Source organism: Diadema setosum, chromosome 11 (assembly GCF_964275005.1).
Source record: "Diadema setosum chromosome 11, eeDiaSeto1, whole genome shotgun sequence".
Classification (NCBI taxonomy): Eukaryota; Metazoa; Echinodermata; class Echinoidea; order Diadematoida; family Diadematidae; genus Diadema; species Diadema setosum.
The window spans coordinates 11,414,035-11,430,580 of record NC_092695.1 but is presented as its reverse complement, the minus strand read 5'-3'; the positions used below and the strand labels follow the sequence as shown (position 1 = coordinate 11,430,580).

General features: G+C 38.6%; 1 protein-coding gene across 1 annotated transcript; it reads left to right on the top strand.

Annotated features, from left to right (window-relative positions):
- Positions 1-259: 259 nt before the first annotated feature.
- LOC140235068 (probable arginine--tRNA ligase, mitochondrial) lies at positions 260-16,464 on the top strand (the record flags this gene model as incomplete). The annotated part of the gene is made up of 13 exons (XM_072315105.1): positions 260-388; positions 3,055-3,138; positions 3,719-3,813; positions 4,800-4,939; positions 6,063-6,224; positions 7,675-7,748; positions 8,310-8,416; positions 11,016-11,252; positions 11,896-12,020; positions 12,796-12,973; positions 13,678-13,860; positions 15,442-15,505; positions 16,120-16,464. Coding segments are annotated over 13 exons (1,665 nt in total), but the record flags the coding sequence as incomplete, so codon positions are not given.
- Positions 16,465-16,546: the final 82 nt, after the last annotated feature.

Sequence of the window (16,546 nt, the reverse complement as noted above, 5' to 3'; positions counted from 1 at the left end):
ATCCAGTTTTAGTCAGTTTATTTGTTGAATTATTCATGACATACTATTGCTATTGTACTACTTATTCATTGTAGTGATTGATAAATACACACCACAGAAAACTCTTTTCACACCTAGATACGATGTTTTTACATTGATCCTTTCACACAGTGTGTGTTGTGTATATAACATCTTTCCCACTATTATTGCAAACTTCAGAATTTATACCTAGTGTTTAACTAAATGTCATTTGTCTTTTACCCATTAAAAAAAAAAAAAAAACAGCTATGATCTCAAGCTAGGACTTAGAGTTGGGTCATTACCACAGCAAAATGGACCAGCCACAAACCAGACACAAAGAGGGAATGGCAAAGCCATGGATGAAGTTGCTTGGAAGATTGCCAAGGAGGTATGTGTGGGGAATAGCATTCTGCTTCCATCACAGCATGCAATGTACCTCAGTGGGTTGGGGTTCATTATTTTCACAGCATTTAATCTTGATATGTGTTCATTTTTATGCCTCCGCCAACGAAGTGGCCGGAGGCATTATGTTTTCGGGTCGTCCGTCCGTCCGTCCGTCCGTCCGTCCGTCCGTCCCGTATTGTTTTTGTCGATATCTCAAGAACCATGCGGTGGTTTTACATCAAATTTGGTATGAGGGTATATCCTGGGGGGATAATACTTTGTTTGGATTTTAGGGTCACGGGGTCAAAGGTCAAAGGTCAGGTTATTTTGTGAAAAAAAAGGTTGAAATTTCATGTTTTTCTCCATATCTCGCAAATGGTTCAAGGTATCTTCATGGAACTTAGTATATATGCATGTACCGATGGGCAGTGATTATCAAGGGAAGTTGGGGGTCAGGGGGTCAAAGGTCAGAGGGTCAAAGGTCAAGGTCAACTCCTCAAAATATCACTACTTATATTTATGCAATGCCTGAAGGATTTTTTTTTTTAACTTGATGTTCAAAGTTCAGAGTTCAAAGTTCAAATTTATTTCATATTTCCATTTCTCAATGATGAGATTACAAAATTATTGACAACAAAACAAGAATACAAATATACAATCATGTCTTTTGATTGTAGAAGAAAAAGAAAAGAAAATATACTTGACACAAATGTACATGGTCATATCGTGTGAAAATGTCACTAGTAAGTATAAGAAATATGATGGGGCCTACATAAAAGCTTTAAAGCTTGTAAAACTGTAGGTTCCCGGGTTCATAGGCGTATAATTTTACACGGAGAACAGATATGTTTGTCTTGACCAACTAAAATTACACCAGTACAAAAAAATTGATGAGTAATAAACTAACGAACCACATAGATATCGCACAAACCAGACTGCATACAAATCTCGCAGTGTTTGAAAAACAAAAATGCTATATTATTAAAAGATGTATCAGTACCATGAAATAACTTGAATAACTTGGTGCTGCGGCAAGGACAAAAGACTGGGAGCATAAAAAGGTTGCTAAAAGCTTGGTAGTGTGTATCCACTAAGTAATAACTGTTTTAATTTGCATTTGAAGGTGAATAAAGATAAGGAAGAAGTGATATCTGGAGGGAGATCATTCCAATATCTGGGTCCAGTAAATATAATTGTTTTCTTTGCAAAAATAGTGCGAGTACGGGGAAGGTGATAGGCGTCACTCTGGCGAGTGGGATAACAGTGGATGTATGCATGTATTATTCTGTGGGAAGTTTCTTGCCAAAAGGTCAAAGGTCAAAAGGTCAAAGGTCAAGTGAAAGTGCTAAATTGCACTTTTTCCTCCATATCTTGAAAGTAACTCAAGGTATCATCATGAAACTTACATATTTATGCATGTTCTGCCTAACAGTGATTCTCTTTGGAACTGTTAGGTCAAAGGTCAAAGGCCAGGTTTAGATAATACTATTTTACCATTTGATACTGAAATTATACTTTTTCTCAATACCTTGAAAAGTACTCAATGCATAAACTTATAAAAGGGTCAAAAGTCAAGTAAAAATCATCAGTTCCCCAAATACCTGCACTCTGATGTTTTGGATGAGGAGACTACTAAAGGTTATGAGGTATGAGTAGACAACAATATAAAGAAAATGTAAAGAAAATTCCTCAAAAATTCATTTTTCATGAAAGTTACAACTTCCATCAACTTGATACTGACATGTGTTAAGGGTAGCAATTATTCCCCCTGCTTTCTGAAAGCGGTTAGTCAAGCGCTCTTTCATAATGCTAGAAAAGTGAATTTTTGTTGAATTTTCTTTATATTTTCTTTGTATTGTTGTCCACTCATACTTCATAACCTCTCGTAGTCTCCTCATCCAGCGGTTCCAACACCAAAGTTTAAAAAATGCATAAGTGTTGCATCGATTGTCCGACTTTCCTCAAACTTTCACTTATGTGTTATACTAATGTTGCTGCTTTCACTCCATCCACAGTGCTCTTTGGGTTTACGTTCCCTTTAAGTGTTTTTATCATTCAGCAATAACTTTTTTTTTTTTAATTTATGTTATTCAACAATAACTTGAAATTGTTGGATTATTATGTACAAAATTTGATATGTGAAAAGCAAGTACCATCAGCAGAAATGAACTGAAATCCTTACAAATTGCCATTTTAGACTCAAACTGCTCCACACTTCAATGCAAATGCATTTTGTACAAGTAGAAGCTGTGTTCCAGCACACATGTTGAAAATAGCAATGATGTGTAGGTTGGATTGTACCCAGTACATAACTTACGGATTTTTATTTTATTTTATTTTTATTTAATTGTCTTTTCACAGAATTGTGTAGATTTGATTGTGAAAGTCCCACAGCAAATGCTTTACGAAACCTTGTTTGAAACAGGCCACTGTTCAGCATCACAGCCAAGTTCAAACCCCTGCTGTTTATTGCATAGTGTGTTTGTGGGTTTCACACAGATAATGTCTTACATGTATCTAGGACTCTAAATAGTTTGGAGTGATTTAGCCAACTGTTATGTGTCAATATTACCTCATTGTCATTGTACTAATTTGCAATGGTTCGTATCCCTTCAAGTTTGCCTTTTTAGTATTGTGAATTGTCCTCATAACTCTTCCTCCATTTGACAGGTAGCTTGTCCAGAACATGTGCACAACATCAAAATTGAGAGTGGTGTGATGCAGTTCACCCTGGATTCTAAACACTTCATGGAGGTATGAATATGATTGCATGCAGTACCACTGCACATCATAGATTTTAGATCTGCTGTTGAAGATAATGTAATAGTCATTCCAGTCATGGAGAGTGTGGCAATGGTTTAGAAGGGGCTTCTCATGCCAAATTGGATTAGCCAGTAGTATGACAATGACAAACTCCTGGCAGAGATTTTGTCCACAATTCCACAGCAGTAAACTGTAACCTTTAATACAGAGCTGTCAAAAGGAAAAAAAAATTAAAATAGCCAACTAATGAACATAAAATAATTTGCATACAACTCATTAACAAGTTGTTTGAATATTTGTGATGAACATACCTTCATATTAATCATGTGCATAAGTTGCACTTAAATGATGATGTCTTGATATTAAGAGCATGATTATGTAAAATTGAACATGACTATGGTATACACTTTATCATGTTAATATTACAGATCTATATTATAAAGCATATGATATGAACTAAAAATAAAATGAATATTTGCATAAGTATGTATATTATGGAAGGTGAAGCTGTCTTGCAAATGCTTGAGGATTTTAGGCTTGCCTGTGTGGTTTTATTTTCTTGTTTATGTAGCAAGTTCTGAAAGATGCATTTCGTGGAAACCTGGGACATGCCCACCCATGCTACCCGCTGGAAGAATCCCCCTTGAATGTGATTGTTGAGTTCAGGTTAGTACACCTCATTTTGTGTGTGTGTGTGTGTGTGTGTGTGTGTGTGTGTGTGTTTATGTGTGTGTGTAATGCACTGATCTACAAGTGCAGACAGTTATACCAGGAAAGGAATTGATTGATTCAAACCTTTGCTTCAGTCATCACATTCTTCACTTTCAGATTTGTTATCTATCCACTGACATAGGTGATCGATGTTGTTTGGTAACTTAATTAAGTGCTGAGTTGTGTTTGATTTCTTCTTCTCTTTTTCTTTTTCTTTTTTTCAAAGTTGCTCAGATAATAGTCAACAATGTTTTGCTTGGGTACAATATTCTGGAAAAAACAAACTTTTTCTTTTTTTCCCCAGCTCGGAAATTGCGCTGTCTTTTCTGTACCTCTGACATGTGATAATTCTCCACAGATTTGATCAGAGAGATGCCACAGCAAAATATATCGATGGAAAAGGAGAAGAGTATGAAAGTGAACTGGATTACTCTATACATTGTACATCATAACTTGTATTTGTCCAATTGATATGTGCTCAGAGATGACCATTCTGACTTCTCCTTCCTTGATTCATTGCCTGCATGGTGTGCATGCATTAGTGCTTCCATTACTAGATGTAATTACCGGTATGCAAACTTGTGCATTTTCTCCCATGGTATATATGGTGCTTATCTTTTCAATCTTTCTGGTTTCCTGTTTTCCTGTTATGGAATATCTTGCTATTAGTATTAGTGATGAAATGGTATCAACCTCTGCGTTTGTACATTTCTCTGTCTCCTAATTTTTCTCATCTCTCATTACTGTTCTGCCAATACTAGCATCCCTTCCCCCCCCCCCCCTCATTTTGGTATTCATGCCCGCTGTCTATGATTCTTTCATAGTGACATAAATTATTCTCCTTGTCTTCCTCGATATCTTTGTCATGAAAAATCACCAATGTAATCTTCTCGATTTTTCTTCACTGTGCATCCTCTCCACTGTTTTTGGCCACCCACCAGTTCTCCAAATGTTGCCAAGCCCTTCCACGTGGGTCATCTGCGGTCAACACTGATTGGAAACTTCCTGGCCAACCTCCAAGAACTCCTTGGCCACAATGTCACCAGGATCAACTACCTTGGGGATTGGGGTACACAGTTTGGTAAGTTGGACCCAAGGGTGTGTTTTTGTCCCCCCTGTTTAGGTTGCTGCACTGTGTATGTATGATCTACCATTTATTTGACACTCTCATGTCCTGAGCACTCTCATGTCCTGAGCAATGCAAATTTCATCACCCTTCTGTGTTTCTAGTTGTTAGATTAAATCATAGAGCCTCTTATTTGGGAATACATTCATGCGGGGGGGGGGGGGGGGGGGGCTCTGATACAGTTGAAATGGAGGATTACTGTCATAGATCATTACTCAATTCAAGGCTGAAAAGTTAAGTGATCTATCACTTGGTCTACTCCCACATGGTCTAATCTCGTTTTGTCTACAACCAGTTCATCTAATGACCATTTAGTACAGTTGCCACCTAGCCTCATTGTCAGTTGGTGTACTTTCAGATGGGCAATGCCCATTTCGTCTAATGCCCACAGTTTATCAGACAAAAGGAGAAAAAAAGTCCAAGGAGTCAAAATTGCAATCAGCCCATCTGATCATTAGACGAAATGATAATTAGCTGGACAAACTGAACATTAGACCAAGTGAGGATTAGACCAAATGGGCATTAGACGAAATTGATAGTAGACCAAATGAGTTTAGGTGTAGTGGTGTTAGACATACTGGGAAGTAGACCATATGATATTAGACCAAGTGGCAATAAACCAAAAGTTATGTCATGTGTTAAATGATTGTACAGTTGTATGACACAATAGCTTGTGATCAGAATTTGAAGGTAATGGTATTTTGTGTCATACAGATACTTTGACCCTAGAAACTTGTGACCAAGACTCTGGTCATGACTTCCAGTTGGATGATGTGTTTGCATCTGTGGCTTGTGAATGACATTTATATAAATTATGTTGTTGTTTGTCAACCTTATGGCTTTCACTTTCAGTAGATTATGTTTCTCTCTGAGTGCATTTATTGAAAATTATGTGTCTTTTATGGACATGTCTTTTCCATGATGAAGCAAATGTCACCATTATTCTAAGTCCATTTTTGAGTTGATTAATGCAACATGAGTATTAAATTAATACTGCAACCTAAAAGCATATAGCAATCAATATTGTATCTGATACCGCTTTTGTTCCATTATTTATCCATGTTTTTGTTTTTCATAGGTATTCTTGGGGTTGGCTTCCAGGAATTTGGCAATGAAGAGGAGTTGAACCATGACCCTATAGGACATCTGTATAAAGTTTATGTGACAGCAAACAGGGCGGCTGAGGAAGACCCACAAATACGGGAGAGAGCCAAGGAGCTGTTCAGAAAGATGGAACAAGGTTAGGAAACAGCACGAGGTCAGCCCTGTTTGTACATAAAGTGAACTGTGTGGATTTGAGGTCAATTGAATTGAGTTCTGCTGTCATATGATGCTGTGATTTCATCCAGGGACTGTGTTTTCTGTTGTGCAGTGATTAGCATTTTTTTTTTTTCAATTGAACTATAAATTTGCAAGTTTCATGGTAATACTTTGAATCTGTATTCTATAATTCTTACATAAGTCCTAATGACTAAAATTGCTACTCAGTCTTGACGTCTTGAATCACTCTGTGTACTGACTTGATGTAAATTCCTCTGAGTCTTCCTAGTGCTCTTATTTGAAGATTACCAAGAAGTTATCAGGTTTTAGACCCAGAGCTACAGTAGAGGTCTACATATTATGTAGCAATTGCAGACTTACAGATGAGTGAATAACGGGATTAAGTTATAGGGTCTTGATATTTGTGTGACACCCAAGCAATGTCCCATGGAAGAATACAGGCTCACATATTCTTGTTTCTTTATGTATGAGATGAAGTGCTCACATACAAAATGATATTCTTTAACCCTAATCAGGCTGGGCTTTTTTGGCTATGCTATATCGGGGGGGGGGGGGGCGGATTCCGCCCCCCCCTTCAGATCTCGCCTATGGAACGCGCGATTGCGCCGAAAATCGGCACACGCGACGCCCGCGACGTATTCTATCAAAATGTATGGTTGCTTTCTCCGAAAAATTTTTCTTATAGTTTATATTAATTAATTATTGTAATTTATGCATAAAATCAGTTTTGGGCTGTAAATCACTTATTAATGCTCCAATTAAGCTAATTTCTTTTTTAAAATGTTTCTGGTATCATTCTTCTGAGACATAGGATAAAAAAAAATCTGTATCGAAATTAATTTCTTATGTATTTTATTGTTTTTTGAATTTCTTATGTATTTCTTTGTTTTTTGACCTTTTGTTTTTGTTTGTTTTTTGGCCAAAATTTGTAACAGACATTTTTCGAAGCATTATTATGCTAAAATAAATTAATTTCGGCCATTCTAAGTGAAGATATGAATTTTTATGTGACTTAATTGAAAAAACACAATTTGCATTGGATTTGTACACAAAATCACGTTTTGGAGCAATTTTGGGGTTGACAAATTTTTTTCAAACAGGCGTCGCGTCAAAACGGTACGCGCGGGCACAACAATTTGGGTCTCAAAAGTTGCGCGATACTTGAAAGAAAAAAGTCATGAAACATCGCGGCGGGAGCTTATCGCGTTGCAAAGATATTGCGCGAAACGTCAAGGGGGGGGGGGCGGATTCCGCCCCCCCCCCCCCCCCAGCCTGATTAGGGTTAAAATAAGTTCAAGCAAATATGATTGATTGAAGGTAGACTTTTTTATTGCAATTAGCAGGGTATACTGAGAGATATCACTTTGTGAATTTCTTACAATTTAAACCTTGTGTGTCTTCCTCCATAGGAAATTCTGATGCATTAGCGTTAAGGCAGAGGTTCATTGATCTGAGCATCTCTGAATTCACAAGGACTTATGAGGTAAGTCATCATCATATTCTTTCCTTACATACCATTTTCCAGTGTCTGATACAAATTTTGCCAATGTCATTTATCACACAACAGTCCTTCATTATACTTAGTACAGATCTTGCGTGCAAATGTAGCTTTCAATATACTTAGTAACAATTTTAACTATGATGATCAACCCTGAAAAAGTAGATTTGCTTTAATTGTTTGGTCTTGTGTGTTAAAGTTATTTATCTGTGCTTTTGCTGCATGAAGAGGAAGCATCGTAGGGCTCAATATATTGGAAGTACAGTGTAAGATCTTGAGTTCAAATCACACCCACTGGACTGCATAACATTTAGCCTGACTTTTTTCACTTTTCTTAAAGTAGAAAACTTTTTTTTAAAGTAGAAAATTTGGACTTTGTGATAGGTTAATGGCAATGACTTCATCACATTTTCTGTACACAGTACTGGCCATTATATGTGATTCTCCTCATAATCACATGGTTGCTTTGTTGCAAAGTAAATTGTTGAATGCCAGTGAGTACCAGAGGATACTTGCAATGTTATTATCATGGTGTTTGTCTTGCAGAGACTCGGCATTCGATTTGACGAGTACCGTAGCGAGTCAGAGTACGGCTACGATGCCCAGACTTTACTGGATGAGCTCAGGCAGAGGAGACTTCTCCACACATCAGAGTGAGTTCGTGATATAACTGGCTATTAATGAAACAACTTTTAAAGGAGTAAATAATTTCAAAACAAACTGATTAGTATGCAACGAGTACAGAGCCCTCTGTGAGGCAAGATTGTTTTCACTCAGTGTAAGATAGGAAAGCTACAGCAACTGACTTTGACTGCAACTAACACTGACTTGATTTTTGTTGTTGAGAATGATATAAGTAGGTGTACGAGGTGATGATTTATGAAAACTTTCTTTTGTTGAGTGATGGGTAAAATCTTCAGGCATGTCTAGTCTTAATTGCATCCATATTATGTCTTCCTTAGAATGATTGTGTGGTCACTTTACAAAAGCCATGTCTGTTCTGAATATTTCCTTTGAAAACAAACAAATAAACAAACAACTTGAAAGAGAACTTTATGTTGATGTCAGGAATAAAAGGCAGGTCGAAGGTGCTTTGATCAGATGCTGAATTCATAACAAGGCAATGTTTCTTTCGCTTTCACCTAAGCAAGAGTCAAATCCTTTAGGTATTTAATAGGAGAATGGAGACAGACACAGTATCACATATCGTCGCTAGGGTAACAAGACCCTGTATCTGCAATTTTGGTGAAAATGACTTTTTTGATTAATAGTCAAATAATGGGTTAAGTGATGTCCTGTCCAAATCCCCAAAGTCTTACTCCAAAAATGAAGCCACCACGGCATGTCAAAGGAAAGGCTATCCCATTTGCTATAGTGCTTTGGCCGCCATGTTTTTTGGCTCTCCTGAATATTTATGTAACATCTTGTAGATTCGAGGTCTTGTTGCCCCAGCGACGATATGTGTGATAGCGTACAGAGATATCATAAAATGTGACCCGCGACAACGGTTTCAGGCAAAAGTCGCAAGAGCAAATTCCCTCCTAGGCGGGGTACAAAGATTTTGACCATTATTTTTGTCGATTTAGGTTTTTTGCAGAAATTGAATCTTTGATATGGTTTCTACATCTGCACTAAATTTCATAGCATAAGACAAAGTTTTTCCTATCGAAAATGGAATTTTAAGCACCCTATGTTGGATCGCACTTGTCAGTTTCGAGCTTCTTTCGAACGCCGCGCCAATATCCCCAGCGTTGCTACGGAGCAGGGTCTCGCATGCGATTGGCTGGTGCGTCGCATGCATTTACATAATTCGGCTTTCGGAGACACCAGTTGCAGCGTTTGGGGAATGCTTTGTCCACGCGTGCACGATTACATGCTCCATTGTTCTTGCTATAGTGGTTTATATGCTCGCTCTTACATAGTTCGTGCTCTTCGTTTGGCTTTCTATCCAAACTATTCTACCGCAATATTCGATAACGGAAGTGAAGCAAAAATCATGTAGCATTACATAACCGTGTGAAAAGAAAACTAGATATTCTCAAATTTGTCTACTTGTACATGTAGTAAAAATTATGACAGCAGACTGACTCAATGGAAGGTAGATAAGAGGAAAGGAGCGGTCACATGTGACTAATTATATTCAAATACTACACGTCAAGGTCGCACCAAACTAACAAGTCGTGTTTGTTTTTATTTGATTAGCACCACCGAACAAAGCAACATATGCATGTCTTGTAAAAGCAAAACAAACAGGAAGCGTGTCCCTTGCCAGCACTAGCAATCTTGTCCCTTCAAAAGGGTCGCCAATGATAAAGACAAATCAACCACAATGAAAACGCGATTTGTAAATGTGTGGATTTGCCACCGCTCCTGTTACATGCACACGGTCATGGCGTGTGAATGCCATTGCGTAATGCGTACACCAAATACACATGTACATGTGCACTATACAGCGTACGTGCAATTATCGTATTCGCCATCTTGAAAGACGTACTGGTAAACAAACCCGAGCGAAACGCATTGTTTTTCGGCTCCATACGCTGAGCTCCGAGGAAGGTGCCCGGGAAATTTGACTCTCTCAGTGAGCCAATCAGAAGGCGATGTGGTTGCTAGAGGCGGAGCTTAACATTGATTGGCACCATCGTACGGATGGGTGATTCTCCCCTCGCATCGCCGCTCGGACATTGTCTTTGAGAAAGAGGTGAATCTTCAAAGCCTGTTTTCTCGCAATTTTGTCAGGCTAACAACTTAAAAAGTGCATTTTATTTCTCTTTCTATGCCCACTTATGGTGCCGAAGAATACAAGTGTTTTATATCAATGCAAAGCTTAGGAAATGGGCAATGTAATTCAGTGAAAAAAATGAATTTTCAAAATTCCCGACTTTTGCCTGAAACCGTTGTCGCCGGTCACAAATGATTATCTCTATTGGAGTCCTCTGTGTAGACATGGAAACACTGAAAAGGATGGAAATGCTGAATGTGATAGAAATGCTGAATTCAAACTCGGGAATGCAGGTGCTTGGGAAAAGAAAAACTAACAGCTACTGTGACCTGTTTCATCCGTAAAGAAACTTACAACTATTATGATAAGTTTTGCAGCTGCTGGAGACCATCTAAAAATGCTAATTCCTGCTTTGTTGATGTTTACATGTTGTAAGAGATAAATGAATGATTACCATCATTTTTGTCTTGCTTTGTTAACACCAGGCCATCATACACGTAATTTTTATCTATTCTTTTTTTAATTTCCAGAAGAGGAACTGAAGAAATTGACGTCTCAGAAGCATGTCCCAGGTTTCCCCTAGCAACTCTGGCCAGAAGCGATGGATCCTCACTCTACCTGACACGGGATGTGGTTGCCGCCCTCGAGAGGCGAAGACGGTACCAGTTTGACCGCATGTACTACGTGGTGGACAAGGGCCAAGAGGGTCACTTTGAGCAGCTGAAAGGTGTGCTGGCAGCACTGGGGGAGCCATGGGGCCAACAAGGGTAAGCTTATACAGGCAGAGAGGGAGAGTGAGAGAGACCAGTGCCTAAGGTAGTGATGGCCAGTGGGATAATCCACCTTAATAGGATGTATATAAATGACATATTTCCTGTAAGGGGGTTGCTGCTACCAAGCTAGATACTAGTTCATTCTCATGCACATCAATTGCTGTAAGAGTAGAAATTTTCCTGGTGTGAAAATGCATTGCGTGGGACCTGCAACATGCTCAAAGATAAAAGCATGCAGATGTTTTTGCGTGCTGTATGTAATAGTTCATATTTTGATTATGCAGAATTAAAAGCATGCAAAATTTGTCTTATCGAGCTGAGCTAAAAAAAGAAATCACTTTGAAATTTCCACTTTTACAGTAAATTCAGCAAGAAAAAGATAACAAACAAACACAAACAAACAAAAACTGAGAGAGAAAACAAGAGAATAACAGTGCTACAACAAAATAATGAATAAAAAAACATTAGTTATGAGAAGATTTTTTTGTTTGTCTTTGTCTTTTTTTTTTGGGGGGGGATCTCTAGGTCATCAAATCACCATGATATGAACTTGTGCGTAAATTTTAGATGTCGTCAGGATTAAGAAGTCATCGAAATTTATTGTCATTTTGTTTATTTTCCCCCTATGATGAAACAGAATTCATCACATCAAGTTTGGAAAGGTTCTAGGTATGCAGACCAGGAAGGGCACTGCTGTCTTCCTCACGAACATCTTGAACGAGGCTAAGGCTCGCATGCTGCACAACATGGAGAACACTTCAAGTAAGAATGCTGTAGAGCCAGTGTCGAGTGTACCAATTGCTCTGTGCTCCACATGGCACTCGTTTTACTGAGGAAAACATCACAAATGTGTGCTGTGGAATGCAGAACTGTTTGTCACATATGCAGGAAGAAACAGATTTTCCAAAGGGACATTGCAATCCTTTCTCTTGAGTCTGTTAGCTATGCTTCTTGTAACCTCACTTTTTGTTAGGTAGGCGATTTTGCAGATTCCATTGTAATCTCATTGTAGTGGACATGTGGAAGTGATGCAGTATTGCAGAAAATTGCTCCAAGCTTTCAGATAAGCTGAAAACTACTACAGTGCACTCCCATTATAACAAACATGGTAATAACAAAATTCCGGTTACAACGAAATAAAAATCCAGGTCGCAAACTTATCGGCTCTATGTTTTTGTATTGTTTATTGTTCGGTTAACGAAATTTCGATATAACAAAAGAAATCTGCCAGTCCCGTGGACTTTTTTATAACAGGAGTCCACTCTAGCACAAACATGGGTATGACTATCAACCAGTTCGCACACTTATATTACACTTTATATTACAAAAGATTGTTTGTGATTGTGATATTGTCAAAATCCCAATCTTTGCTATGTTTCTGTATAAGAACTTAAGCCTAGGAACCTTTACTGTTGCTGTCAGGATTTCCCTCAAAGCCGTCTGTTTTGAATTTTCAGAATCATGACTATGAGATAATGGGCATTTTGAGTATGGTGTTTGAAGGCTGTCTCCTATTATCCTTTATCATCTCCCCTAGCAACCAAAGCTTCAGGAGACACTGAGCAAGTGGCGGAGGCCCTGGGGTTGTCTGCAATCATCCTCCAAGACCTAAAGGGGGCGCTGTTGACCGATTACAGCTTTGACTGGGACAAGATGCTTGCCAGTAAAGGAGATACTGGTGTCTTCCTCCAGTATGCGCATGCAAGACTTTACAGGTATTGTGTGTTGTGCTGTCATTTCCTTGATCATTTTGATGAGTCAGCTCTGATTCTGTCAGTCATCTACATACGTATATCAGCTCAAATTTTATATCTTATTTTGATATGTTAGAGCAAGGTTAGAGCAACGTCGATCTGGCGCTGCTCAGTGGCTGCCGGGCCCACGATCAATTGGGCAAAATGAATTTCCATTCTTGGACAATAAAATTTGGAGTTTATATCCAAAACAATTATTATTATTATTATTATTATGTAATCTGCCCATCGTGACTTGGTCTTCGCCATGCTTTATGTCCTACATCATCCTATATAATCCTGTTGTATGTATTATTGTTGCATTTCTGCGTGTTGCTTTGTTGTTACATTTGAGTGTAATGCATCGTAGCCATGCTTCGCATAAACTCTAGTGGTTGCCAATCAAATAGTGTAACAAGCTTAGGTAATCTCTATTGGTGCATAAAAGGCTCATCTGCAACATGTAGTGTCTGCTTGCATTTGTTTGTTTTGTTTTTGTTTTTGCTTTTGTTGAACACCAATTGGACCATATCATTGAGAATACCTTGGTACCTGGTACTGCCACTGTACAATAGACCCTCTCTCTCATAGCTGTGTACATATCTAAATTGTATATTGTACGCGTCTGCCCGGATGCAAACATTCTGTGCTGGATTAGAATTTTGTCTGACACTTGTTTTGTGCAGTATTGAAGAGACAAATGGCTGGCAGCAACCGCCATCTTGCTTGCCTGAGCTCAATGTCAGTCTCCTGTCTGAGCCAGAGGCTGTCCAGCTGGCCTGGCATGTTGGTCACTATGATGTGGCGGTCAAGAGGGCAGCGGAAGAGATGGAACCCAAGGCAGTAGCCCAGTACCTCCTCCAGTTGGGGTGAGTCTGTGCCCCTCTCTGAACACTTTCTGTGCCAGGGACTTTGGGCAGTGTGGACGGTGCTATGGGGTTTCTGTGCCACTCGGCACTCAAAGTTCATAAAGGGTTTCATACCATGTCATTAGCTGTCAGGAGCTGCTATAGTATTTGTAAAGAATTTTCTACAATGAGGCAAATGTGGTAGATGAAGGTATAAAACAGGTAATGAGTTCAGTTACTGTAGAATTCCCTTTTTTTTTTAAAAACTGCAATATCCATCTTTGTCCAAGTTGACTTTGAGATATAGCGTAAAACTTGGTAAATGTTTCATTAGAATTGCACATAAGATAAGTGTTATGGAAGTTTAAAGTTTCATACTTTCACAAAACACTGATTTTGATTACAATCCCAAATGCAAACTGGATGAGATAATGCCATTACCTCACAAGTCTTACATTGATCTTCAAACAAATCATAAAAAATAATATAAAGACTAATTGACATCCAGTGCATTATGATTCTAAGGTTGTTATGACATAGCTGTAATGACTTTCATACGGAAGGGGTTTATGGCCGTCAAATTACAGACTAATATAATTTTGTTTTTCTGTACTATCATTTTTGTGTACATATCAGTTACAGGGTGCGTTCGAGTGCTCTCCTAAAGCGAACTGTACCGTACCGTACCCGCACCAGAGGAGCGCTCGAACGCTCCTAAAGTGTAGCGTACTGTACTGTACCGAGCCAAAAGTAGACCACTTCCCGATGTGCTCCAAAAGCGTACCAAAAGCGTACCAAAAGCGTACCGAAAGTTCGCTGTAAAGCATGGGCGTATCATGTGCATACGTCACAATGAAAAAACATCATTCTCTTTGTTAGGGACAGCTGTAAGTAGTTCAAGCGCCAGGTGGACGACATTCTTCCTAAAAAATGTGTGACCTTTTCTAAAAATAACTCGTGTGGTACGCTTTCTCGACAGAGCGCTTGAACGCTTCAAATCTGGCACAGTTCGGTACGGTACGCTTTGGTTCAGTTCGCTTTGGTTCGCTTTTGAGGGCTCGAACGCACCCACAGATTAGTAAGGCAGTCACATCATCGCTATATCTTTTATATTTGCATATGTGATTTACAATGCATATCATTTCATGAAAAAAACAACATAACTTTAAAATACCTCTATTTTCTCTTTCATGACTGATTTCCAATTTCTACTCGTCTATTTGTTTGATTTTCATTCCATTTTAATATCTTAAAAGTTGATGGTGTTCTGCCATTAATAATCTCCTTCTGAAGTTGGCTTTTGAAAAGATTTTTTCCACATATGAAAGCATTTCATGTTAATGAATCCTCGGTTGGATTTGACTCAAATAGGAAGTGATGATGATATGCATGGAATTTGCAGCAAAATTTAAAAGCTGTCTGGATTATCATAATTTTCGTCATTGTAAAGAGAAATGTACAATATTTGACAATATGCTTTGAGGATGACTCGGTGGTATTGGGAGTGAATCATTTGCTGTATCTATTTTAGCATTAGTGATATGATATCAGCAGCATCAAAGTGGTAGTAAAATTATTAGTATTGTGCATTCTTTGTATCAGACATCTTGTCTCCAGGGCTAGCAACAAGCTTAGAGTGAAGGGGAGCCCCATGGACCTTCAAAAAGTGAGTACCTGTAACTATAACATTATTGACATTCACAATCTAACTTAGAAAGAATAATGGACTTGTAAATCCTTCTCTAAACTGCTTAGTGTGGTCAAAAAATGCACAATCATACTAAAATCACAAAAATTATTCTTGGTGGCACAAACACCTGACAATTAATTCATAATCATAGTAAGAAAATGAGGATTTGAAGTAAATCATCAGAAGTATGGATTTCAGTGTCATTTGAATGCACATATTTGTTGAAGTAGATCTTCCGATGTTGTTGCCTTGTCATGTTAGCTCAGACGTGAGCCTTGCCATGTTTTTTGCAGTCTAAGTTTTGCCCTATCTCAGGCCACTTTGACATGTACGTGCAGTATGTTGTACTGCATAATATTGTCTTAAGATATGTATTGTGTGATTTCAATGACAAAATACCAAAATGTCAAGGTATGAGAGAAAGGAATGTCTGAGCAATGCAATAAGTCCCCCCCCCAAAAAAAAAGAAAAACACAGAGAAATTGTGATTTTAGTTTTTACATTTTAATGTCTGTCTGTAATTTTGTTTTATCTCACACTAATTACATTGCATTCCTCCTTGCTCTTGCTTTCTCTGCATGGACATGTAGGCAAGGCTAGCCCTTTTCCACACTGCAAGATCCACCCTAGGCCATGGAATGCGACTACTTGGAATACAACCTCTGAAAAGAATGTAGAAGTTTGAAGATGTGCCCAGTAGTGTTGCCATCTCAGTGCAGGAGGTCAAGAGTGTCGTGACATGTGGATATGTCGGGGTCTAGTGGTTTACATGCTGCGCTATCAGTGAGAAGGTCCAGGGTTTGCTCCCTGCCATAGCACATGCATTCTGAAGAAGACCCTCGATGTACATCATGTTTTCCTGCTGAGCCATTCTCTTCCTAACTGTGCAATGAATAAACCTCGTGCTTGCCACCTGAACTGGACATGGTCTGCACCAAGGAAATGGCTTGCAAGTTGGCTGACCACAGAAGCTAACAGCTCAAGTTCTCCCACACAGGTGGAGCAAAGAATCATCAT